Source organism: Opisthocomus hoazin, chromosome 12, assembly GCF_030867145.1.
Source record: "Opisthocomus hoazin isolate bOpiHoa1 chromosome 12, bOpiHoa1.hap1, whole genome shotgun sequence".
In the NCBI taxonomy this organism is placed as follows: Eukaryota; Metazoa; Chordata; class Aves; order Opisthocomiformes; family Opisthocomidae; genus Opisthocomus; species Opisthocomus hoazin.
Window position 1 is genome coordinate 16,143,104 of NC_134425.1, and position 21,971 is coordinate 16,165,074.

At 49.2% G+C, this 21,971-nt stretch overlaps 1 protein-coding gene and 1 long non-coding RNA gene across 3 annotated transcripts in view; one reads left to right on the forward strand and one right to left on the reverse strand.

Moving 5' to 3' along the window:
- Positions 1-11: 11 nt before the first annotated feature.
- LOC142362938 (uncharacterized) lies at positions 12-4,081 on the reverse strand. Its single transcript, XR_012765393.1, has 3 exons — positions 4,044-4,081; positions 3,439-3,575; positions 12-792 (listed from the first exon to the last, which is right to left on the reverse strand). It is a non-coding gene; the product is annotated as an uncharacterized LOC142362938 (long non-coding RNA).
- Positions 4,082-4,644: 563 nt separating this feature from the next.
- RANBP10 (RAN binding protein 10) overlaps positions 4,645-21,971 on the forward strand; it is an 85,930-nt gene continuing 68,603 nt past the window's right edge. For both annotated transcript variants that reach the window (XM_075434261.1, XM_075434262.1), the window contains exons 1-2: positions 4,645-4,860; positions 5,671-5,782. In XM_075434261.1, coding sequence (XP_075290376.1) covers positions 4,656-4,860; positions 5,671-5,782 — 317 coding nt within the window. In that variant the 5' untranslated portion in view covers positions 4,645-4,655. The remainder of the gene's footprint in view (positions 4,861-5,670; positions 5,783-21,971) is intronic.

Genomic DNA, 21,971 nt, shown 5'->3' on the forward strand with positions numbered 1-21,971 from the left:
GATGACAGTGCTTACAGAATGTCCCAGCTCTAGGGACACAAAAATATTTTAAGTTCTTGTGCTAATGTAGCACGTACAGCTTGTCACAGAAGTGGCACGTTCCTGAAATACAGCCAAAGCACTAATGAAAAAAACCCCAGAATAAATAACATATGACTTTTACAGACCTTAATCTCCCATTATTTTGTTGGTATACGTGTTCATGGAATTTATTTTCTCATAATTTGGCTATAGGTTTTTCCCATGCTTGTTTATTTTATTTGCTAAGACTGATAAATGCTAGGGAGCAGATGTCCCTGTAGGTTGCTCTTATCCTACGATTAAACAGCACGTGATGGTGTGGCTTCTTTTTTTTTTTTTTTTTTTTAAACTATATGGGTCAAATTCTGGCTTCAGTATTTGGCACGTATGTCCACTCAAAAAGCTGCAGCCAAGAACAACATTTATATTCCTCTCCTCTTTCCCCCACCCTTAAAAATGCAGTAATTAATTCACAAAGATGACATCTGAATCTGAAATTTGAGTTTGCAGCAGCGTATAGATTTTATATATATATATTTTTTTTTTTTAAAGAAAGATTAAAATTATTAGAACTTGCATGACTTCCTAATGGTTTGGGATGGTCCCTGGGCTCCCAGCAAGATTCAAAGTTGACCAAGTGAGCTAAAGTCTGGATGTTTCACTGGAATTCTTTGCCTCACCGGAGTCTTCTCTTCCCTGGACAGGATGTACTTCAGACTGTTGACACGTGTTTGGCAATCCGGCGTCTTGGAGGAAGATTCGGGACCAGCCCTGTGCAACGGCAAGAAAGAAACTTCTCAAAATTTACAGAATTAACTAAACATACGGTGGAGATTGAGAGTCTGGCTCATGTATACCCAAGGTAAACAGTCAATTATGATGGTGGATCATTAATTATGCCTGATGGATGAGAATATCTAAGTGGATGCTGTCCGGGGAGGGACTGAGGGAAACACCGGCGGGACAGCTGGGCGCCAGGATCTGCTCTTGTGATAACTGCCACAACGTTTGGTACCTTCCCCGCCGCCCAGCGAGAGCAACCAGGCTGAACCCCGCGCCTGGGCGAGCCTGAAGGAATCGGTCTTCTGAAGAGGAGAGATTAGGAAAAAAAGCTAGAAAACCTGTTACCCCGGGGTCAAGAACAGGGATTTGGGGTCCCAAAAGTGCCTGCAAAGCCCGTCCCCTGCGGTGCCATGGCGCAGAGGGCCTGACGGCCAGTCGAGCTGGCAAACCATGGAACAGCTACAACCAGGAGTGATCTTGCCTAGACTAGAAGCTGGCACGTAGAGGTGAAAGGCATTTTAAGGAGTAAACGTACAGTTGCATGTGTGTTTTAGGGAAAATTAGGGCAGCCAGCCTACGGCAAAGCAGTCCAGAGACCGCAGTGAGTTTGCAAGCACTGCACCAGCACAGCACGCCTGCGCCTTCGGCTCCCGCTGCCGGCACGGCGTCCTGCCCGGGGGGCAGGTAGCTGTCGCACGGCCAGCAGCTCCCACTGCCCGGCCACCTGCACTGGGCCAGCTGGAGCAGCTTCCAGACATCCAGCACAGTGCTGGGGAGGGGGGGTCGCGTCGGGGGGCCCTTGGATCGCCCACTCCAGCACACAAAAGGGCAGCCCCAAGCTGAGCTCTGCGCAACGTGGCACAGCTCAGCACTGCTGGAAGGCGGGGGTCCCCTTTTGCCCCCACCACGACAGCCTAGGTAGCCTTAATGCTGCTGAGCGCTGGGCAACCCTCGGAGCTGGTTTAGTTTGCTAATCCAAGGGAAAACCGGCGGTTACCCAGCGCAGGTTGACTAAAAGCCCAACACGTGTGCTCACCCCTCCGTGGGGGAGCGATTCTGCAGCTGGCAGTGAGGATGGAGTCGGAAAGCCCAAGCCGTCGGGTCAGCTTGCCCAAGGAAGCGCACCTTTGGGCGAGATTCCCTGAGGCACCAGGAGCTGATCTGGCAGCTTACCGCTCTCCAAAAGCTGTACCATCCTCTCCTTGCTGTACTCTCCTGCTGTTTGCCTTCCGCTGCTCATCAGACCATTTTAATACATCACTTCAGCAGAAAACCAACCCAGGGTCATCTTCTAATTTTGCTTAGTGACCAGACACAGCGAAGACACTCCATTCTTGGGAAGGGATTGTAGCTGGCAGAACATGCTCTCGCGGCACAGCTCCACCGGCCCGAGGACAGAGGCTGCAGAAGCTCGTGCTGCGTGCCTGGCTGCGGGGAGGCACGGAGACGCAGCAGCAGCAGGGAGCCATGCCCGACAAGGGCAAGCTCCACTGGCCAGGGACGCTCCAGGAGGGCGGAGCGGGATGAGTAGGAAGCGGCCTGTGGTCGGGATTACAGAGTGTTTTGAAACACTCCAATAACAGACCATTAAACATACAGTAACTCCTGTCTTAGAATGCAAAGGGCACTTTTCAGGCATTTAAGATTCCTAGCTACCCAGAAAGGCATCTTCTTTTTCTCTGCAGCTAAACCTGCAACCAGTTTGATACTCAAAGTACTGAGCACTCTCTGCTTCCATTTGCTTTCACAAAAGCTGAGAGCGCTTACCACCCAAGAGCATATGTCTCTTTTTTTCTTGCAGGATAGGACCTGGGGGTACTGGCAATCCTTGCAGCCCCCCAGGCAGCGAGCACACCACCAGCTCTTCACTGACCTGACAAGAGCAGGGTCTCCGACTACGAGATCCCATGCTCAGAACATGAAAGGTGCCTCTTCCCAGGTAAGCACATTAAGTCAGGAAAAGAAGTGCCCGCAACTTTTCCCCTGAGCAGAAATGCTCATGACCCGGACCGCGGCACAGCCAGCCTGGAGCTGGAACCCAGGGCTTTTTCAGCATTGCAAAAGCTAGCAGAATGGCAGCAAGGAAAACTCGCTCATTTGATGAAAGGTGCTTCCCGGGAGTGCAAAACATACAATTTGAACATAAACCAAAGTTGCTTTTATTGTATGTACATTTTCACGGACGGATGCAGACGTTGCTGTCCATAGTGGAGCTCTCCAGCAGCAACGGCAGCGGTAGTGAGCTTTCGGACTACCTGCATCACGCAACTCCAAGATCTGGAGATAAATCCTCCCTGCAGGTACAAGTCAGGCCTTCACTGTGCCGGGGGGAGGCTCCAGACAGACAAGGAAAAGCAGCCTTGGCCACAAACACTCCGAAATCTTCCCTCTGAGGCAGCCCAGGCAGATGTCAGAGCCTCCAATGGGCATTAATGAGCCTCACCAGCCTCAGGCAAGACCCTCAGCCTGCACCCTCTTGCCTGCTGGCCCAGAAGCTCCTCTGAAGCTCATGCCTGGGCCTCCATACCCTGCCCGAGCTGCTCGGTAGTTGTAACCACCCTCACCCCTTGCTCTCGGGTGCGCCCTGGACCTAGGCTGGAGCCTCATGTCCAGTCCAGTCTCCGAGCTGCTCACCTGGGACCTGACCGATGGCTTGGCTGCGTCTCGGGCTGGAGATGGGTGCTGCTGGGGAGGGCCTGACCTCCAGCAGCCGCCTCGTCCTCCCTGGGGAGCAGCCCTCGCTCTCAGGCGCCAGGTAGAGACCCCATCCCCTGCCAGGAAAGGCAAAGAAAGGAGACCTCTCTGCTTTCACAACCGCCCAGAACTGTTCAGGCTGACTGGAACAAGGTCTCGATGCCGGAGGCAGACGCTTTGAGCACGGAATGGTACGGGAAGCAGCCGGTGAGGAGAGGCACCGCTCTCCAAACCCAGAGCTGGCTGCCCACGGGCACCGCGCCCACAGGAGCCGCTCGGCAAAGCTCCGTCAGCCAGCGCGGCCCTCGCCACCGAAGCGCCGGGCCCTGGGCAGCTCTCCAAAGCTCTCCCCGGAGAGGCCGCTGCGCTGCGCCGGGCCCTGCCACCCCCGCTCCGGCCCGGCGGCGGGCCCGCGGCCTCCCAGCCCGTACGACGGGTCAGGGCCGGGGAGGCACCGCAGCCCCGCGGGAAGAGCTCGGCTCTCCCCTCCCTGCAGGGCCCGGCCGCCCGCCTTCCCTCCTTCCCTCCTTCCCCCCGGCCCTTACCCGCCCGGCGCCGCCATGGCCCACGCTGTTTACGCCCGTCGCCATGGAGACGCCTCACCCCGCAGGTCCCCACCCCGCAGGACCCCGCCCCGCCCGCGCGCGCCGTAGCTGCCCCAGCAGCGCCTGACGCCCTGCTGCCGCCCGCCAGCCGCCGCAGCCCCGGCGCGTCCCAGCCCCGCCCCGGCGGGACCTGCGGGGCGGCGGGGCCCGGGGCAAGGCCGTCGGAGCGGCGCTGCCCGCGCCCCTGGCGGGGCGGACAAACCGGCCTCCGCGAGGAGGCGGCCGGCAGGCGCAAGGCGGCCCCTCGGCGGCGCGCTGCCGTGGAGCACGCTGGGAAAGGGAGTCCCGCGGACGGCGGCTCTCACAGGAGCCGGGCGGAGGGCGGGACACGCCTCCCAGCGTGCAGCGCGCCGTGGGGAGGGGCGGGGCTTGGGGCGAGGGGCGTTTCGGGAGCTGTAGTCCCAGCGCCTGCGAGGGGGGCGCAGGTAGGAGCAGTACGGACTCCGCTTCCCGTCGGGCAGCGCGGCCCCATTGTGGCCGCGGTCGCTCCCCATTGGCTGGCGGCCGGAGCCGGGCCTCGCTCCCCGCCCGGTGACACAAAGCGAGTCCAAGATGGCGGAGGCGGGCGCGGGGAGCCTGCACGGAGGGGACGCGGCTCCGTCGGGCCCGCCTGAGGAGCAGGAGCTGAGCCAGCGCCTCCGCCGCCTCTACCCCGCCGTCAACCAGGAGGAGACGCCGCTGCCGAGGTCCTGGAGCCCCAAGGACAAGTACAACTACATCGGCCTCTCGCAGGGCAACCTCCGCGTCCACTACAAAGGTGCCGGGCTGGGGCGGAGGCGCCGGGTTCGGCCTGGGGATCGGCCCCGGAGCGGGGCGGCCCGGTTGGGCTGGAGGCCCGGGCTTCCCCTGAGGCGGCCCAACCGGGGAGGGGGGCAGCGGGGCCGGCCGCTGGTCGGGGGAGGGGGGGGAAGGGGTCCGGCCCCCGGCTCGGCGCGGGGTTTGCCGGGGCCCCGGAGGTGCTGTGGGGCCGCTGGCTCGTCCCCCAGCTGCTTAATGTGAGGCTTTACAGTGTCCCCAGGCGGGCCCCGCGCTGCCGGCTCGGCCGTCGGCTCGGTGGCCCTGCTCAGAGCCCGGCTGCGCTGCCTGGCTGGGGCTCCGGCTCCCCGAGCTTACACAAAACAGATGCTTGCAGACTGCTCGGGCTCGAGGGATCGCACTGGTGTTCTTCTTGCTGGCTGTTGGAGGCTGTTCTTCCTGCCTGCCCAGCAGAGAACCGATCGTTCCGTTCCCTGCCTCGTTGGTAAACACTGATGGCATTCCCCTCTTGTGTAATCATCTTGTCTTCCGGTTGTGTACATCGGTCTTCGAATTAGGTTCTTGGGGAGGGGGATGTGAGTCCTCCTCGGTGACTTCGTGGTGGAAACAAAGGAAGAACTACGGTGCTCGTAGCATAGGGATGGTTCGTGGTGGCGGTGCAGGACTGCGCATTCTAGTCCTCTGAAAATGGAGCTTTAAGTTGTTGGATGTATGTGGAAACAGATCACCGCGGTGTTCGGACAACAGTCTTTTAGCACAAAACGTGGGAGAGTTCAGCTCCCATCAGGACTTCTGTTTCCCTCTTTCCTAGGTCACGGTAAAAATCACAAAGACGCTGCCTCGGTCAGGGCTACGCACCCTATACCTGCAGCCTGCGGCATTTATTACTTTGAAGTGAAGATCGTCAGTAAAGGTCGAGATGGGTAAGTGCCCTGTTTGATGGTTGTTGACGTGTATTTAGTAGTGCTGCTGTACTCTGACCTCCTTTCCGGAAGGGCAAGCGGTCCCGTGGCTGTCGGGTGTAGCAAGACAGGTACATCACGGGGAGGTGATGTGCTCGTGGTTGGTGGCTGTCAGTGTGGTGGAACCCGCTGGAAGTGGAGGCACTCACACAGCTGCTTGCTGTGCTGTTTGATATGGGCAGCTTTGAAAATTTAGGAAACTTTGGGTCTCTGGTGCGGTTTAAATTAAAATAGCTTTTCCTCTTGCTAGCTGGGTCTCGTCACTCAGATTTTGGGAATTCTGATGCCTCAGAAGTGGAGTAAAATAGAAGGGAAGAACCTTGAACTTAATTTGGGGCAGTTAGAGAGATGTTTGCGTGGTGAGAGTAGTCACAGCAGTACGTGAGCACTGGGCGGAGAACTCCTGAGACATTTTTTTAGAAACCCCAAACGCACAATCAAGGAAAAGATGTTCAAAGGGAGGGAAGCGAGATGGTTGTGAATATGAGCTGGAATCTGTGCTGCTTGTGTCATCTCTAGGACTTGAATTTGGACTCGAGTCATTATCTCGGGGTAGCTTACACCACAGAGTTTCATGACAGGTAGCAACTGTGGAAGCTTGGGAGACTGTGCTGGAACCAGAATGGTAAATATGAAAAGGTTTTTCCTGACCAAATCACATTTTTCCTGGTAATGTTTAATACCATAGGCTGTTGTCGAGACTGCATTTGCCCTAGCAGTCTGCGCTGCTTTCGGCAGTCACAAGCGGAGGAGCTGCGAAAGCAGCAGATCCTACCGGCAGCGTTCGACGCAGCCGTGCCTTACCAGGCGGCACCTCGGCCAACTGAACCGGCCGTGGGCTTTGGCTCTCATCCAGGCTTGCGGTCACCGTGTTGGGCATTATTCTGATGTGAAATGTATCTGAACCAGGATGGATGTGGAGTTCCTTTAAAGCCATATTCAGGATGTTGGGAGACGTGGGAAGGCCGTAAAAGGGCGTTTCTAACAAGGTCTGGGTTTCTACAGCTAGTGTAGATTTAATTTTTAATCGTTATAAAGGTATCAGCCTGCTGTGTGGGTATATGTTTTGGATTTTTGATTGCTAAAGGATGAATATCGCAGATACAACTACCCAGAAGGGAAAGCTGCACAGGAGAAGGTACTGAGTGTAATTAATTAATCCAGCCCTTCAAGAATAATGTTGGAACTCTGGCCAGTTTAGGGGTCTGAGGGAAGGGCAGCAAACGTTCCTACCAGAAACCAAATTTAAGTCATCATTTCTTCCTGTTGAATTTTTTGCTGTCACCGTTGGATTAAGTAGTGGCCTATTTGGAAAGGGACTTGCAAAGGATCTTGACTCGTTCTGCATTTAGGCCTGTGGTAATTATTACTCTGTGCAGAGGTGGGGGCTGGGCCAGGTGCTTGACAAACGTAGGGAAAAGACTGTCTTTATTCTTTCAGCTCACTGACTTGGTGATTTACTGCTTGTCTGTTTTGAAACCCTGCACTTGATTAGTGTGTGTAACTGCTAAAATTAAAATAATTTACAGTGAGCTTCAAGACAATATTCCAAAGAAATCACATTATGAAAGGTCACTGAACAGCACTTAATCCTTACTGCACTGGAGATCAGTCTTGGAGGGAGATAATGGAATTTTCTGCTTGTTTCCCAAGATCAGTTTTCTATATTAATAGCCCATTTTTGTTTTTACTGTATTCTGTAACTACAATTACTTTCCAGGAATGCGTTCAAAGGTCCGGAACCGTGTGTATTAACGTTACAGCGATATGGACGTGAGATGTTGATAGCTGTGATCCAGATTCAGTGCGGCGGGGAGCCCTTGAGAGCTTGTCTGATGTCTCAGCCGTTCCCCTGCCTTGTTTTTCTTTTGCTGGTAGAGCGCACTCCGATTTTTATCTTGCACACTGTGTTGCTGGGGATTGGTAACTGCGAATTTATATTGTAGCTGCTGCCTGTCTGTCACTGGAGAAGGTACTCTTGTGTGTCTCCTCTTTAGTAGTTTGAGGTCTGCCCATTGGAGGCTCTGTCAGAGACATCTTTCTTCTGTGGAAGCTCTCTGATGTTTGTTACACCGTGGTGGCTTCAGTTTAAAGGAGTGAAAGTCCAGAAATCTAAAGCAGGGATTGGAGGGAATGAAAGGAAGTTTTCAAGTGGCAAAAGTGGTAAAGCGTGTCCCTAGGAACTCAGCTGGAAGCCCTTGAGCAAGGGGAGAGGAAGAGGAATCTTTCTGAGCTCGTTTCCAGCTTGGAAACTTCAGCTAGAAAGTCTCTGCTCTGTAGCTTGTTATTTTATTTGTGCTGTACAGAGCAGCGAGGTAAGGACCGCGTGATGTTATTCACTGGGTCTCTTGCTGGAGTTTGTGATAGCTTTTCACATTTAGGTTTAAAATGTGAGCGATTGGGCTTCAAAACAAGACTTACTCAAAAAGTACTTTGGTGAAACAAGTTTTGAGAAGTGTGCTTTGAGGAGTTCTGATTGACTTTTTGCTCAAAGCTATCATCTTTCTGTTCTGATAAATTATTAGTCTGGGGCTCTACACTGTGGTTAGATTCTAGCAGTTGCTAACAAACAACAGAAACTAAGGTTGCAGGTAAGAAGTGGGATAGAAGCTCCCGGTGGCTTTTGCTGGAGATGTAAGAATCCTGAAGCTCACCCGATGACTTTTTGCAGGCTGACAAGGATGTTGCCTGTACGTGATACGCTGTGATAAGAGGGTTCTTGAGCTGGCAGCAGACAGTGCCAGTTCTGGGTTGGTGGTGTCACTGTGGTAGAGAAACCCGAGCTGTGGAGACAACTGAGGTGTCGGTACCACCTTTTGAACTTCTCCCTTTGGTTACTTTCCTGGGGCTAAGGTGATGTCAATCCAGTTACACTTGGGTTCTCTCCTCTGTTTCCTCCCACCGTGTTGTATCCTAGCAGCAAAAACAAACACCCTCACCTCCCCCTGGTTTTCAGGCAGATTACTTCCCTGCTCAGTTTTGCAAACCCTAGTGCCAGCGCAGACGCAAGTTGCTTTAGACTGCCATGGCACTGCACCCATAGCTGGCAGGAAAGCTCCTGCTTTGCTTTGTCTTTCTTCCCTGCCCTTTAATGCACCTGCTCCATAAAGGTGCTTCTGTTAAAGAAGCAAATGAAACGATCTGTGAAAACTCTTCCTCTACCATCGCTAGACTTTTCTGCCTTAGCGTTGGTAAAATCTAGCTTAGTTTACTGGCAGATACTTCAAAGCAAGTTCGGCATGTAAAAGTTCCATTTGGTGCACTTCAGCTGTTAAGATTTATCAGCTTTTCTTAGCTTTGGATCTTCCACTGCTCATGCGCTGAGATACAACCACAATCCTTTAAGTTAAAAGGGCGATGACTGAGACTTACTTTTATCTGAATGGTGGTTGTTTCTCATCCTGGTGGTTTTAGTCTTTATTGATAAGAGGTCAGGTTAGTTTACCGGGTTTTTTGTTTGTTTGTTTGTTTGTTTCTCTGAGAGAGGGGAGGCTGCAAGGCTACCGTTGAAAAATTGTCCTGACAGGGAGGCTAGGTAACACAACAAATCAGATCTGTCAGTAGACTGAGCTGTTTTGTGCTACTCTTTGTTGAAGGAGATGGCTCTCATCCGCAGAGAGTAGAGGAGAATTTAGTTTACAGTCTGTAGTCCCAGCCCTCTTCTCACCTCCTTGTCTGTGCTGAACACGCAGGGAGTGGTTCCACTTTTAAGACGATTCAAGTCAAGATGGTGGGTTTCTGCCCTCCCATTTGCAAGTGTGTTTCTGCGCCTTCCCTCATGCTGACAGTCTGCTACTCGGTCCTACAGCAAGATAAGTGGTTGAAAATGACCCAAGTCAGAATAATTATGATAATTTAATCTCTTGACATCACTGTCAGAAATAGCTGCCTTTTTTTTTTTAATTGAGGACTACTTTTCAGGGTTCTGCTCTCTGACGTGGCTGAAGGAGAGTCAATAAAGGGATGGGCTGAGCGGGAGAGGGAATGGTAGGATTGCGGCAACCCTCTTTTAGTTCATTCAAAGTGTTGATGAACAGTTTTGTCTTAAGACTTGCTGGGTCCTTTATTCCTGAGCCGTTGCGTGCATGTCTCCCGAGTGGTGTCAGCCGCAACAAAGGGCCAGGAGGCAATGGGTCACGTGTTGTGGCAAGGGAAGTGCCAGCTGGACGCAAGAGAGAATTTTCCTGGTGAAAATGGTTAAGCACCAGAACAGGGTGCCCGGAGAGGCTGTGGCATCTCTGTCTTCAAATTTGCTTGGGCAAGGCCAGACTGCCTGATACAGCTTTCAGAGTTATTTATGCTTTGGGCAGGAGGATGAAGAAGGAAGGTCCCAAGGTCCCTTCCAGTTGAGGCCTCTCTGTGGTTCTGTGGATGGCTTGCTTCCATCATTCCTCGGATGAGCAGACTGGCAGAAATGCACGTGACTCTTCTGTTCCTGGGCTGCCACAAATAACTCGTGCTTTTATCACGGTGGTGTTTGTAACAGTTCAACCTTAACTATATTTGAAGCACCGGACCCTTGTCCTCTCTCTCTCAAACACGTGTTTCTGTTCGCTGTTGATTTGTCAGCACATCTGACAGCACCTGTTTCCCCATTAGATGCTCTCTGCTTGGTAAACAGGAACAGTGTAAGACTCATCAGGGTAGGGCGGTCCACCCACAGCTTACAGCCTGGTGTGACTCAGGAGGACGGCTCATCTTTGTTGTCCTCTTTATGCTGGGGCAAGGCGAGTTGTTACCTGGGCGGCAGGAGACTCAGTGCTCCTGACTGCTGTTTCAGTTTCTCGACCTGTTTCGCCTCGCCCAGCCACGTGGTGGGTTGTGATGGGGTGAGACTGGGGAGAACATCCCAGACCTTGGTTGTGTGCGGATTGCTTGTTCTAGCAGGAGTCGCCCGTCCTGTGGCCTCTTCTGCGTTTTGAAGCTGCTCCCGGGACAGCAGTCCGGCAGCCTGTGGCTTGCCTTTGCGACGGCTGTCTGCTGTTGGCAGCTGGCTTTGCTGGTAGCCAGCTTTGGACGGCAGCTTGCTCGCGGGCGCTTTGGCACGCTGGCGTTGTGCAGCACGTCTGACCTCCCTGGCGCTGGTAGAGCCCGCTGCCTGGCCACGGCGGCTCGGCGTGTTCCACGCAAACAGAGCAAGGTGGTCTGCGGGCCGGGGAGCAGCCGAGCGGCACGGCCCTCTGTGCCGGCGAGCCAGGCGGATCCACGAGGACTTTAAGCCCTCTCGGGAAGGCTGCTGAAAGAGCCTCTCCAGCTTTTCTGCTTGCCGTGGTTCTGGGGTTTTTTTACACATTTTCCTTTGTGCCAGCTCTGTGATGAGCTGCATTGTGTTAACTGTCTTTTTGCTGGGTCGGTCCTTGATGCAGAGCTTTCTGTGCCTTAAATGGGAAAGCGGAGACCCAGAAGGGCACAACATGGAGAATGGGAAGACAAGGGCAGCAGAGTGTGTTGGTATCCTTCCTCCAGCACCGGCCTGAACCGTTCCGCAGGCGCTGTGAGGTGGGCAGCCTGTTCTCTAGAGCTGTGGATCAGCGCTAGCTTGGGATGCGGCCGCTTTCCGGAGAGAGGGAGGAAAGAGCACTTGGAGGAGAGTCGCCAAAGAGCCTGTCTAGCTTAGTCCATACCATCGTTCTTTTAAAATCTGCCTTTAGCTTTCTTACACAAGTGCACTGTATCCCAGACTTAAAAATAGCTTAGTTTCTCTCTGACTGAAAAAGAAAAATAGAAGTCAGATGTATTGGTTGTTTAGCAGTCTGTACATTAGTTACAAGTAATCTGCCCCTCTCTTCCTTGCTTACATTTCTCCTTGCCAACTTTCCATTTCTCTTCAGCATATGGTGAGTGTGATTACTCTTTGAAAAGCCTTGCGCTCGTGTGCTCTAATGGTTTCCAGATGCTGATAGAAGGCCTGTCCATGAAGTGCTCTGACGTCGGCGGCTTTAATGGCATGGTTGTCTTTGCGTATCCGTCGGCTGGTTATGCTGCGGACACCTCAGAATGCCTTGCGTGCCTGGATGTGGCTGTAGGGAAGACGAAGGCATATCCTGGGGCAACTGAGGATTTCTAGTGTCTGCACGTGCTGGGTTATCCCATATTTGTATCTGATAAACATGTAAATAATTTATTTCCTTCCCCTTTTTATTTTTTCCATCCTGGTTTCCAAGAATCCAAAACCAGCACAGAGAGGAGGTTGTTCTTCTGTCTGCAGGTACGTCTGCTTACTTGAATTTATGCTGTTCCGCAGCCATGCATTTAAACAAACCAAGACATAAAGAAATCCCCCCAAGCAGATTCGGTAAACAGTTCTCACCTGGCTCCCCTGTGCGAACACCTTGCCCAAGCAGGTCGCGCTTGCTCAGGTACCGACTGGCTGAGCTCTGGTGCTCGGAAGTGTAGAGGCACGCTCATTTTCCGTGGAGGTTTCATGTCAGCTGACGACATCTCGTACGAGCTGTTATTTTTTTGTCGTCGTTCTGCTAAACTCTCGCGCAGTAATATGGAGAGCAGCTTTTTCAGTGTAAAGCATGTTGTGAGACTGGAATATAAGATTTGCAGTTTATAACTGTTTTTAATAATTGCCCTTTTTTTTTTTATATATATATCAATGAAGTGGAAAGTGAAACTCAGTGCTTTATAGCAATATCATGGGCCCATCCATTGTAATGCTGGGATGTAATTTCTCATTGAAATAACTTTTGAAATTAGGAAATGAAATGGATGTAGTGATGGTGATGTGTGACTTTTTCACTTGTGCTGTGTGCGCTTAGGTACGTCTGAGATCACAGCCTGAAACCTAGGAGATAACTTCTTTCTTTCTATTATTTTTTCTTCTTTTTTCTTTTTTGTCCAGTTAAAGTTGTGAAATTCTGCACAGTAAAGAAGAAATTCAGAAAATTTTATTTTTTCCCTTCTTTCTCTTCCCCCTCTGCCTCTTATTTCTGAATATCTATTATAGAAAAGGTAGGGATGTGGCAAAAGTAAACTCTAGCAAAATCAACTGAAAATCTTTAGCATATGTGTAAAACATGATTATGCTTCAATTCTTCAGAATATGTTTACAGTTAATAAATAAAATCATAGAATAATGGGAACTAATCGTTTAAATGTTCTAGGGTTATAGATCTAAGCAATTCTCCATTTCACAGTGAAGTTGTACAAACTGCCTAACCTTTATAGAGGGCAAATTTTTTTCCCTCACTGATGAAGCTTTGGGGTGATGAACTGCTGAAGAATTTATCATCTGCTGTGAAGCCTGACTCTTTCTCCAGCTCTGCCACTGGCCCTGTAAGGCTGAACCGTGTTGGCGGCATTATGCTGACTGCACTGCCATATGCATTTGCTGACTGGATCTCTCTTTCCACGCTACAGTTTCAATCCTAGAGATACAATCTTCCTTCTTCTGCACGAGTTCTGTGTGTTGATACTCTCCACATCTTGCCTTTGTTCCTTGCTGGGGAGCTGTCAGCATGTAAAGGTCTGTGAATTCAGCGTGTGGCTTTCCCAGTGCTCTCCCTAACTCTCTGCCTATTTGTTATTGTTTTAAAGAGAAAGCATTCTTATTTCATAAATACATCTGTCCAGATCCACATAAAAAAGATAGTTCTTATGTAAATATTGCAGTTATTTTTTTCTGTAATTTCATGAAAACTTATGTTAGCAGGTAAATCCTCCTTGCGGAAGAATTGATGCTGTCAATTTCCTGATCAGAGCCTAAAGCAGAGCAGATTAGCCTACAGGGATGGGAGAATACCTCTTAAGAGAACTAGCTACCTGGCAGTGGAGTGTTTTCTTCTGGTTTGAGTGCTGCCTATATATTGCCTGCCCCGCTTCTTAGTGGAGGAAACGGGAACTCGAGCTGCTGTTTGAGGCTGACGTCTGCACCGAAATGCAGGATTAGGCGGCAGTGTGAAACTTGTAGTCTTTGTATGGCTTGCCCTCTTTTGGATGCCTTTCTGTTAGATGTTTGCAGTACCTCTGGTGTCTTTCTTTACTGTTTCCTAGGCTTTCTTCATGCCAGGAGAAATGGCCTTTTGCTTAGACGGGCAGTCAAACAATGTTGAGTCCATTTAGTCATGGAAAACTGCTTAACGTCCCTAACATATCACAGCATGGTAGGGGTTGGAAGGGACCTCTGTGGGTCATCCAGTCCAACCCCCTGCCGAAGCAGGGTCACCCAGAGCAGGCTGCACAGGACCTTGTCCAGGCTGGTCTTGAATATCTGCAGAGAAGGAGACTCCACAACCTCCCTGGGCAGCCTGGGCCAGGGCTCCGTCGCCCTCAGAGGGAAGAAGTTCTTCCTCCTGTTCAGGCGGAACTTCCTCTGCTTCAGTTTGTGCCCGCTGCCCCTTGTCCTGTCACTGGGCACCACTGAAAAGAGTCTGGGCCCGTCCTCCTGACACCCACCCTGCAGATATTTGTAGGCATTTCTAAGGTCCCCTCTCAGCCTTCTCTTCTCCAGGCTGAACAAGCCCAGCTCCCTCAGCCTCTCCTCGTAGGAGAGATACCCCAGTCCCCTCCTCATCCTTGTAGCCCTCCGCTGGACTCTCTCCATTAGCTCCTCATCTTTCTTGAACTGGGGAGCCCAGAACTGGACACAGTACTGCAGGTGGGGCCTCACTAGGGCAGAGTAAATATTGGATAAAAATTATCAGCAACTCTGAACAGTGCATTTGGAAGACTTGTTGATCAGCAGGGCAAACTGAACAATAATTCTACTGATTCAGTTGGGTGTAACCAGAACAAATAATTAGAGAATTAATACCAGTAATGTGTTATGCTGTTCCCAGACTGAACGCGCTGTTTGCCGCTGACATAGTTTGTGTGAACGTTGTGGAATACCAGTTGACTTAGAGAACAAGTCAGCTGTCGAGACTGACAAATCCAAAGCTGGGAAACTAAGTTGGTGGGACGCCTTAGCTTCAGATACAGTTGGTCTCGACCAGTGTACCTTGCAGGATTTGGGGTCCTGTTGGACGTGGTGGTGCTTGTGGTGGCAGGTGGAGAAGCTGGATGTTCTGGCCGGATCCTAGCGGTGATCTTAGCCTGGTGAGGCTTGCGTTATGCCTTTTCTCTCTTAAATGGTGCTCAAGTCAAGTCTTCATCTCTGCTCTGTAATTTCTGCCTTTCAGTATTCCTACATTTATTGCTAATATACATCGTCAATCTTTTCCCTTCCTGAAGGCAGCACAGAAAAGGGATAGGCTTGACCCTTCTTGTGGCTGGCAGATACCAGTTGAACGTGATTCTAAAATTGGGAGCGGGTTACACCCTGGATTACACCCTGGGTCTAGCGAAAATAGTTTTTATTCTTCCTCTGTAGTTTTGTCAGTATTTACTCATAATCAGACTGAGATGATGTGTGATGTTACCAGATCACTGCCTCTTCATTCTGTTCTGTTCACTCCCCTTCTCTTCCACACTCTTTGGCTTTTAGAGCTTCTCTGCCTTTCGAAGGGCTGCTGTGCAGTGGACTCCTCCATGCCTCAGGATACTTGTAGCTGGTTTTAATGAGCTTTGAAGAATTTTATTGTCTTGCCTTTATCTACTTCTTTTCAGCCTTGCGTTATTTGCCTTTACTGACCTCCTCTTAGGGAATTGGGATTCTTTCTGGAGCACTGTTATGGAACAGCACAATAGCAACAAATAAACCAGAACTGCTTCCACTTTAGAGGTTCATTATATTCCATTATGAAGTAGTGAAAAAATATTTAATGTTAGACTGAGGAGTCAGATACAGTTGGAATCCAGTATTTTATGTACCATAGGTAATTTTTTTAAACAGGTGTAACTTCTTATTTCACTGCCTTAAAATAACGTGCCCATTCCCCCACCAGAACTGCGACAGTGTGGTTTCAGGTGGTAAATTGATAACGGGTTATCATTTCTCGCCACTCTTGAAACCTGGCGTGAAGTCAGGGCCCACCTCAGATGAAGATGATAGTTCAGAGCTTTACACTAGACACTGTGGAAGTCTCTGAAAAGCTGCCAGCGTGATGAGGTGCATGATTAATCTCTAACTTCATAATTTAGCTTGATTATTTTAGACTGAGCTGTGTGTGTTGAAAGAGTGGGGAGCGTGGTAGCTGGGAGGACAGGATTCCTACCAGGTAGGTTTCGTTATTGGGCGAAATTGCAGGATGCAGGAAGCCTCTGAATCGCAGCTCCCTGCTGGCAGAGGGATGGTGTTGGTTCACCAGCTGAGCAGGGGCTGGCTGCTTTACTGGAAGGCACGGCCTACACAACAAATGATTTAACATCTCTGTTTTTAACGCGCTAAATTTGGGCCTCGGTGTATCTTGGCATACGTAGTAAAGCATGCTCTGAGGAGAGACTGCTGTGTCAGGGATGGTACTGCCACAGTAAGGAGTTCTAGGCTGTTGACTTTTAGATAGCCGACCGATGCGAAGCCAGGGTAGCTTTCCACCTTTGTTTCCCCAGCTGTCAGATGGGGTGAATTTTGTCTGCCTGCTAGGTGAACTTCACAGGCGCTTGGAAGAGGAGCGGCGTGGAGGGTTTCACCATCCTCACTTGGTACCTTTCAACAGGTTAAGAAATAAATAAAGGAGAACCGTAATATCTTTCTTTCCATGGCTGAGCCTTAATAAATATTCTAATTGTCAGAACTAACGTTTGAGATGAATGCTCTTTACAGGTTTCTTGGAGAGTCTTGTAGCTTTTTGGGTAAAGAAATGTCTCATTTGTTTAAAGTGTACTGCCCTGGTCTGGTGACGACCATGGACTCATTGCTTTCTCCCTCCTTCTGCCCCACCTTTGTTTATTTTGCATACAGCAGTGCCTCCCAAGGGCTGGATGCTCTCCAGGCGTTCAAAGGGAAATGTTCTTTGGTCCTGGGATTCTTCAGACTGAAGAATATAAAGTACGGGTATACGTGCGTTCTGTTGCTGTGTTCTCCTCTGCTCTACCCAGTGAGTTCTTCATTCCTGCCCTTGAAAAGCCAAATAGATGCCAGTGCCGGAATTTCAGCATTAGCTGCTTGCTGTCAAAGGGCAGGTCTGTTCTTAAGTTTTCCTGCTGGGTTCAGAAGGATTTTTGTGGGTTGCTAGCACAAAGTAGCTTTAGACTAGCCAAAAAACTTTTCTTACGTCGATTTTTTGGCAAGCTCTCTGGGTATCATGTTTGTTCTGAAGAGACGTCTTTGGACTCGAAGAATTGCTTGTCGCGTGGGTGGATTCCCCTTCTGGGGACGAACCAAACGCAGCCAGCAGTGTACTCCTCTGCTTCTATCACTGTGTACCACGAAAAACAGCCTCTTGAAGAGCTCTCCTCCTTTGCATCTAGGTTGGTCAAATACTGTCACTCCTGTGAAATAACTTGTCTTGTAGCTCTGTGGATGATTTCTGTCCGGTGACAATTTATCGTGCTTCCTGGCTGAGTCAGTGCGCCTGACATCTTGTGTATCTTTAAGAGTTAGGTTTTAATTTAGGAGTACAGTCAGCATTTTGGCTCTTTCCATCTCTTTTCCAGGGAAAGTCTTTTATTGGCAGAACAGAAAAATAATATATATATACTTTTAAAAATATGCATATTTAAATTGCAGCGTTGAAAATCTCTGCACTGCCCAATCCACCACACGAGCTCTCTCAGGATCGAGAGGTGAATGCTGTCCTGGTTGAACGTCGCTGTGCTGGAGTAGCAAACGTGCTGATGTTTTCTGCTGGAGTGCTTGGGAACTGGGGGAGGGGACCAGAAAGCTTCGTCTCTTTGAACTTTGTCTTACCACGGCCGCAGTGCTGCAAGACCTAGAGGGGAAAGTGTTGGCAGTCCTGCTGGCCGTGCGCTGTGCAGAGGCATGTCTGGAGCCAGCGCCTTTTGGCACGTGGGCTTGCTACTGAGGACCTTCATTCCTCTGCTGTGGCCGAGGAGAGCCAGCGCCTGGAGTAAAGAGGTAGAGCTGGTGTTGAGGCTGGTGGTGATTGTGGCCGATTCGGTCTATTGAAATTTTTAAAAGCAGCCAGTGTTGACTGGGCAGGGCTGAGGTGCAGCAGAAGTCTGGAAAAATTTGGTGCTATGGTAACTGCCGAGGCTGGTGGTGAGTGGAAAGAAGGCTTCTGACTGAATCATTAGCATGTGTCTGTGTTTATTTTTGTCTGTCTGCTCTATTTGGAATTGGTCTACTGATGCAGCGCTTTTGAAGCTCCTGATCGGGTGTGGGGGACAGTTCCAGTGTTCAGCGTTCACTGCTTAGAAGATGCTTTTAGGAGGTCACTTTTTCCTGGCTTTTGTGAAGGTCTGTATCTTACAGATGGGGGATTTAAATGTATCATTACCCAAAACCCTAAAGAAAGGTTTTAGGTTCTTTTTCCTGTTTGAAAGCGAGTGCTAACGTTTCCATGCATCCTCTTCTAAGAGGCTCTTTGACTCCCTCCAGAAGGGACTCCAGGTAATGGATACCCCGTATGCAGTCTGTCCGCACCTGAAACCTCCAAAACCAGCCATGGTGCAAACAGGCAGATTCTGTAGAGAACTATGTTAAATGATAATGAATGTCATAATTCATACATTTAAAAAAACCTGAGCAGTAGGTTGTGCTTGATGATGCCCACAAATACCAGTTAACTGGTTTTGAATTTGTTCTATACACAAAACTGGTTTGGAGCATCTGGAGTCGAGGAAGTGAGAAGCTGTTCTGCACCAAGAAGTTCAGAAAGCAGCTGATGCTTTTGGTGGCGGAGAAGTTGAAGATGAATTTTTTTTTATCTCTCAATTTTCAAGAGAATAGAGCGATTTTTAATCTGAGGCTTTATAAGTCTCAAAGCTCATTTCATCCATGATTTTTGATATATTAGTTGATAGTAGATGGGAAACACAAGCTAGCTAGCATCTTCGAAAACAATAACCAGTAATCAAGTACGTGACACTTTGAAGTTCTTGGTATAAGCTGTAGGCTGTGGAGTGGAAACCCAGCATGGTGAGAGAGTCTTATTTTATTTTAGGTTGTCTGCGAATTCTTTGTACAGTTCTACAGTCATTATGGCCTTATTTTTAAAGTTTATCTTAAGCTTGAAATGGGAGCATAAGTTGAAGAGTGAATTTTTGTGAACCAGGAAGGCTTGTGGTCATGTTCATTTTCTTCTTTTTTTTCCAGTGACACACTTCCATGGTGTTGTGTGTCTAGATTAAAGTGTAATCTTAAATTTAGAATTTCTGGATTTGTAGTACTTGCTTTTTATAAAAATACAAGCTTCTAGCCCTGATGTAAAGCTGTGTTGTCTGAAAATGGGGAGATACTATTGTGTGCAGTTTTGCCCTTCGTTATGTGTGTGGGGTTTGCCGCAGTACACAAAAGAGGGAGGATGAACCTGCATAGAAAATAACAAAGCTAAGCAGGATAAGGTGAAGTGGAAGATGACCTATTTTATCTGCGTTCAACAACTACGTTGTTTCTCGCAGTTTCCAACATCAGTATTGGCACCCTTACGGTGGCAATGCGGTGCGATGACCCGACAGGGGATGGGGACGGAAGGGAAGCCATCAGAATGCTGCAGCCATGGTTCCCATCAAGCTGTTTGCCAAGGTTGTGTGCAACAGGGGTGTCTGCTTTCTCCGTCAGATTCCGGGTGTGCTTCTGTCGACAGCAGCCGAAGTAGGGGCAGAGGCAAGCATGCTCAGGCAGTAAGGAACGGAGTTGGCCGATCGCCCTGTGCCGGTGGAGCTGTGCTGTGGATACCGAGCCTGCGGAAGCTGACCCCACCACATGATGAACCTGCGCTAGAGGAGACAAAGCGGCTGCAGTTTTTCCGTGTTTCACCTTCAGATCAGCGAAATAGATCAGGGCATAAGAAACATTCCATATGCCGAGAGACATGTCCTGCTCATTAAGCAAAATTTGGCAGCTGCCAGAAAATCCAGGAGGTCTTGGGCTTGCTAATGTGAGCAGGAGAAGGCGGTGGGGATTATTCTGCCAGAGTAATTGAATTGTCTGCACCTTGACAGATCTTTGCAAAGTGTTTTTGGGCCTGCCAGAGTCAGGACCAAGCGCTTTGCTGTCATTGTACCAGGCTTGGGTGGTGCCTTTATTGTGTATTCAAACAATTAGGGACCCTGAATCACAGCTCCCCTGAGACTAGAAGAACTGACAGAGGGGCACTGCTTGCCGCTCTCTGAAGCAGTGTAGACCTGGAATGTAGTTTTAGCTGTGGACTATGGTCCTGACTGCTCGCACATGTAGTTGAAAAGAAATCCAACCAGAAAAACCCACCATGTAGCGAGGAAGACTCTAGAAGCAGAGGGTTCCATACTCAGCAGGGATAAGAAAATGGAAATGCTAACAAGCACGCTGTCTTGTCTGCCAGTGCACTGAGAAGGTAGCTAGGAAGAGCTAGAGTGCTCCCTGCAGATACAGGGAGAAATCCTCCATATTGTGCCTGGAAGGCTGCAAACACATCCTTAAAATTCAGTTCGTTCTTTACAGCATGTGTGTATGTCACGTGATCGTGTAAGACTAGATTTTTGGATGCTGTAAATGACTGCTTCGGAGAGGCTAGTCACAGAACTCATGAGAAAGGACGTAACTTCTGACTCATGCCCTGAGCAGTGCAGACAATGTTTCCAAAAAGTGATTGTTTATAAGTTGCTCTGCAGCACTGACCGTAAGTACCAAGGTTTAGTGTCCTCTGTGAAGCACTATGAAAAGGCCCCCAAGCCTTCCACTTCAGCGTTCGTCAAAAAAACCCCACCACCCAACAACAAAAAAGCCAGAAAACAAACCTATGTAAATTGAAGAAGCTTGTTTAAGAAGAGTTAATAAAAAGATGCAGTCAGAAAGGTAAAATGCTTTCGGATGCTATGGAGACTGTTTAAGCAAACATCATATTGGAGGATCAGAGTAGAAGTGTGTGAACTGCTGGGGAGACTCAAAATGACCTAACAGTTGATATAATTAGAAACGTGTGTGAGAGAGGATGGACATATACCCTCCAAAAGTTGGAATTTTATTAAATGAGAAAAATGGAAAGAACAAACTTTAAATTAAAAAAAAAAACAAACCAAAAAAACCAAAAAAACACAAAAAAACCCCCCAAAACAATAAGGTTGAGCAAGTGACTTGAGGGACGTCTGGCTGAAGGTCTGAAATATTAAAGGAGTGTTTTTCCTCCCAAAACATCAGGGATGGGAAGCAAACTGGAGTGTCTGTAAAACCAAGAGATGATTCAGGAGAACTTTTTATGAAGGGCTCTGAAAAGGTAGGAATGATTACAGGCTCCCAAATGCCAGCCTTTGCTTTTAAAGGATTATCTGGCTCAAGTGGAAGAGTTAATAAAACAGCTCATTTGTCAACAAAACACATGCCAGCCGTTGTTTGTCAATGATTATCTGGCTTCTGTTGAAGCTAATGCAACAACAGTGTTATTTGTCCATAAAACACAGGAACCTATCATTAGAGGTTATCTGGTCTTCATTCAGGACTTCTAAAGAATGAAGTAGCTGAGCCATTAACTATGGAGCGTGATGTTAAAGAAGTCTTGATTACAGAGGAGAAAATAGATGTGTGGGGATTTTAGTTTTTTATTTGGTTGTTGGGTTTTTTCCTTTTTCTTTTTTTTTAAAGGATCCAAAGATATGAGGTCACATAGTGCTTTCTCTTAAAGTCTCTTCTGTCCTTGAGATCTCTACCTCAGAGCGGAACCTTCCTTGTTGCTTTTCTCCAAGTGGACACTAGGTTCAGGAGCCCTTCAGCCGCAGAGCTAAAGGGTTCACAGGGTTCATGGCAATATGCCAGACAGCAGTCGTCATGGCATGTTTTGTTTGTGAGCTCAGGGCTGTTCGGTAGATCAGGAACCAGTTTTTCCTGGATGGTCCATTCTCCTTGACGACCAGGAAGAAAGCTGGCTTCAGCTGGTATGGTCAGGTCAGGACTTAGCAAGCGGTGTATGTATGTGCCTCGGGAAGCTCTGTCTTCTCTCAGCTTGGTGGATATCCTGCTCTATGCGCTGCTAGCCAAGAGTTTGCTGCCAGTCAGCAAAACCGTCCTGAGTCGAGATATTGTTGAATAACGTAGGTTGGAAAGGATCTCTGTAGATCGTTCCGTTCAACTCCCCAGTCAAAGTAGGGCCAACTTCAAAAGTTAGATCAGGTTCCTTAGGACAATGTGCAGTCAAGTTTTTGACTGTCTAGGAGTGGAGATTCTGTA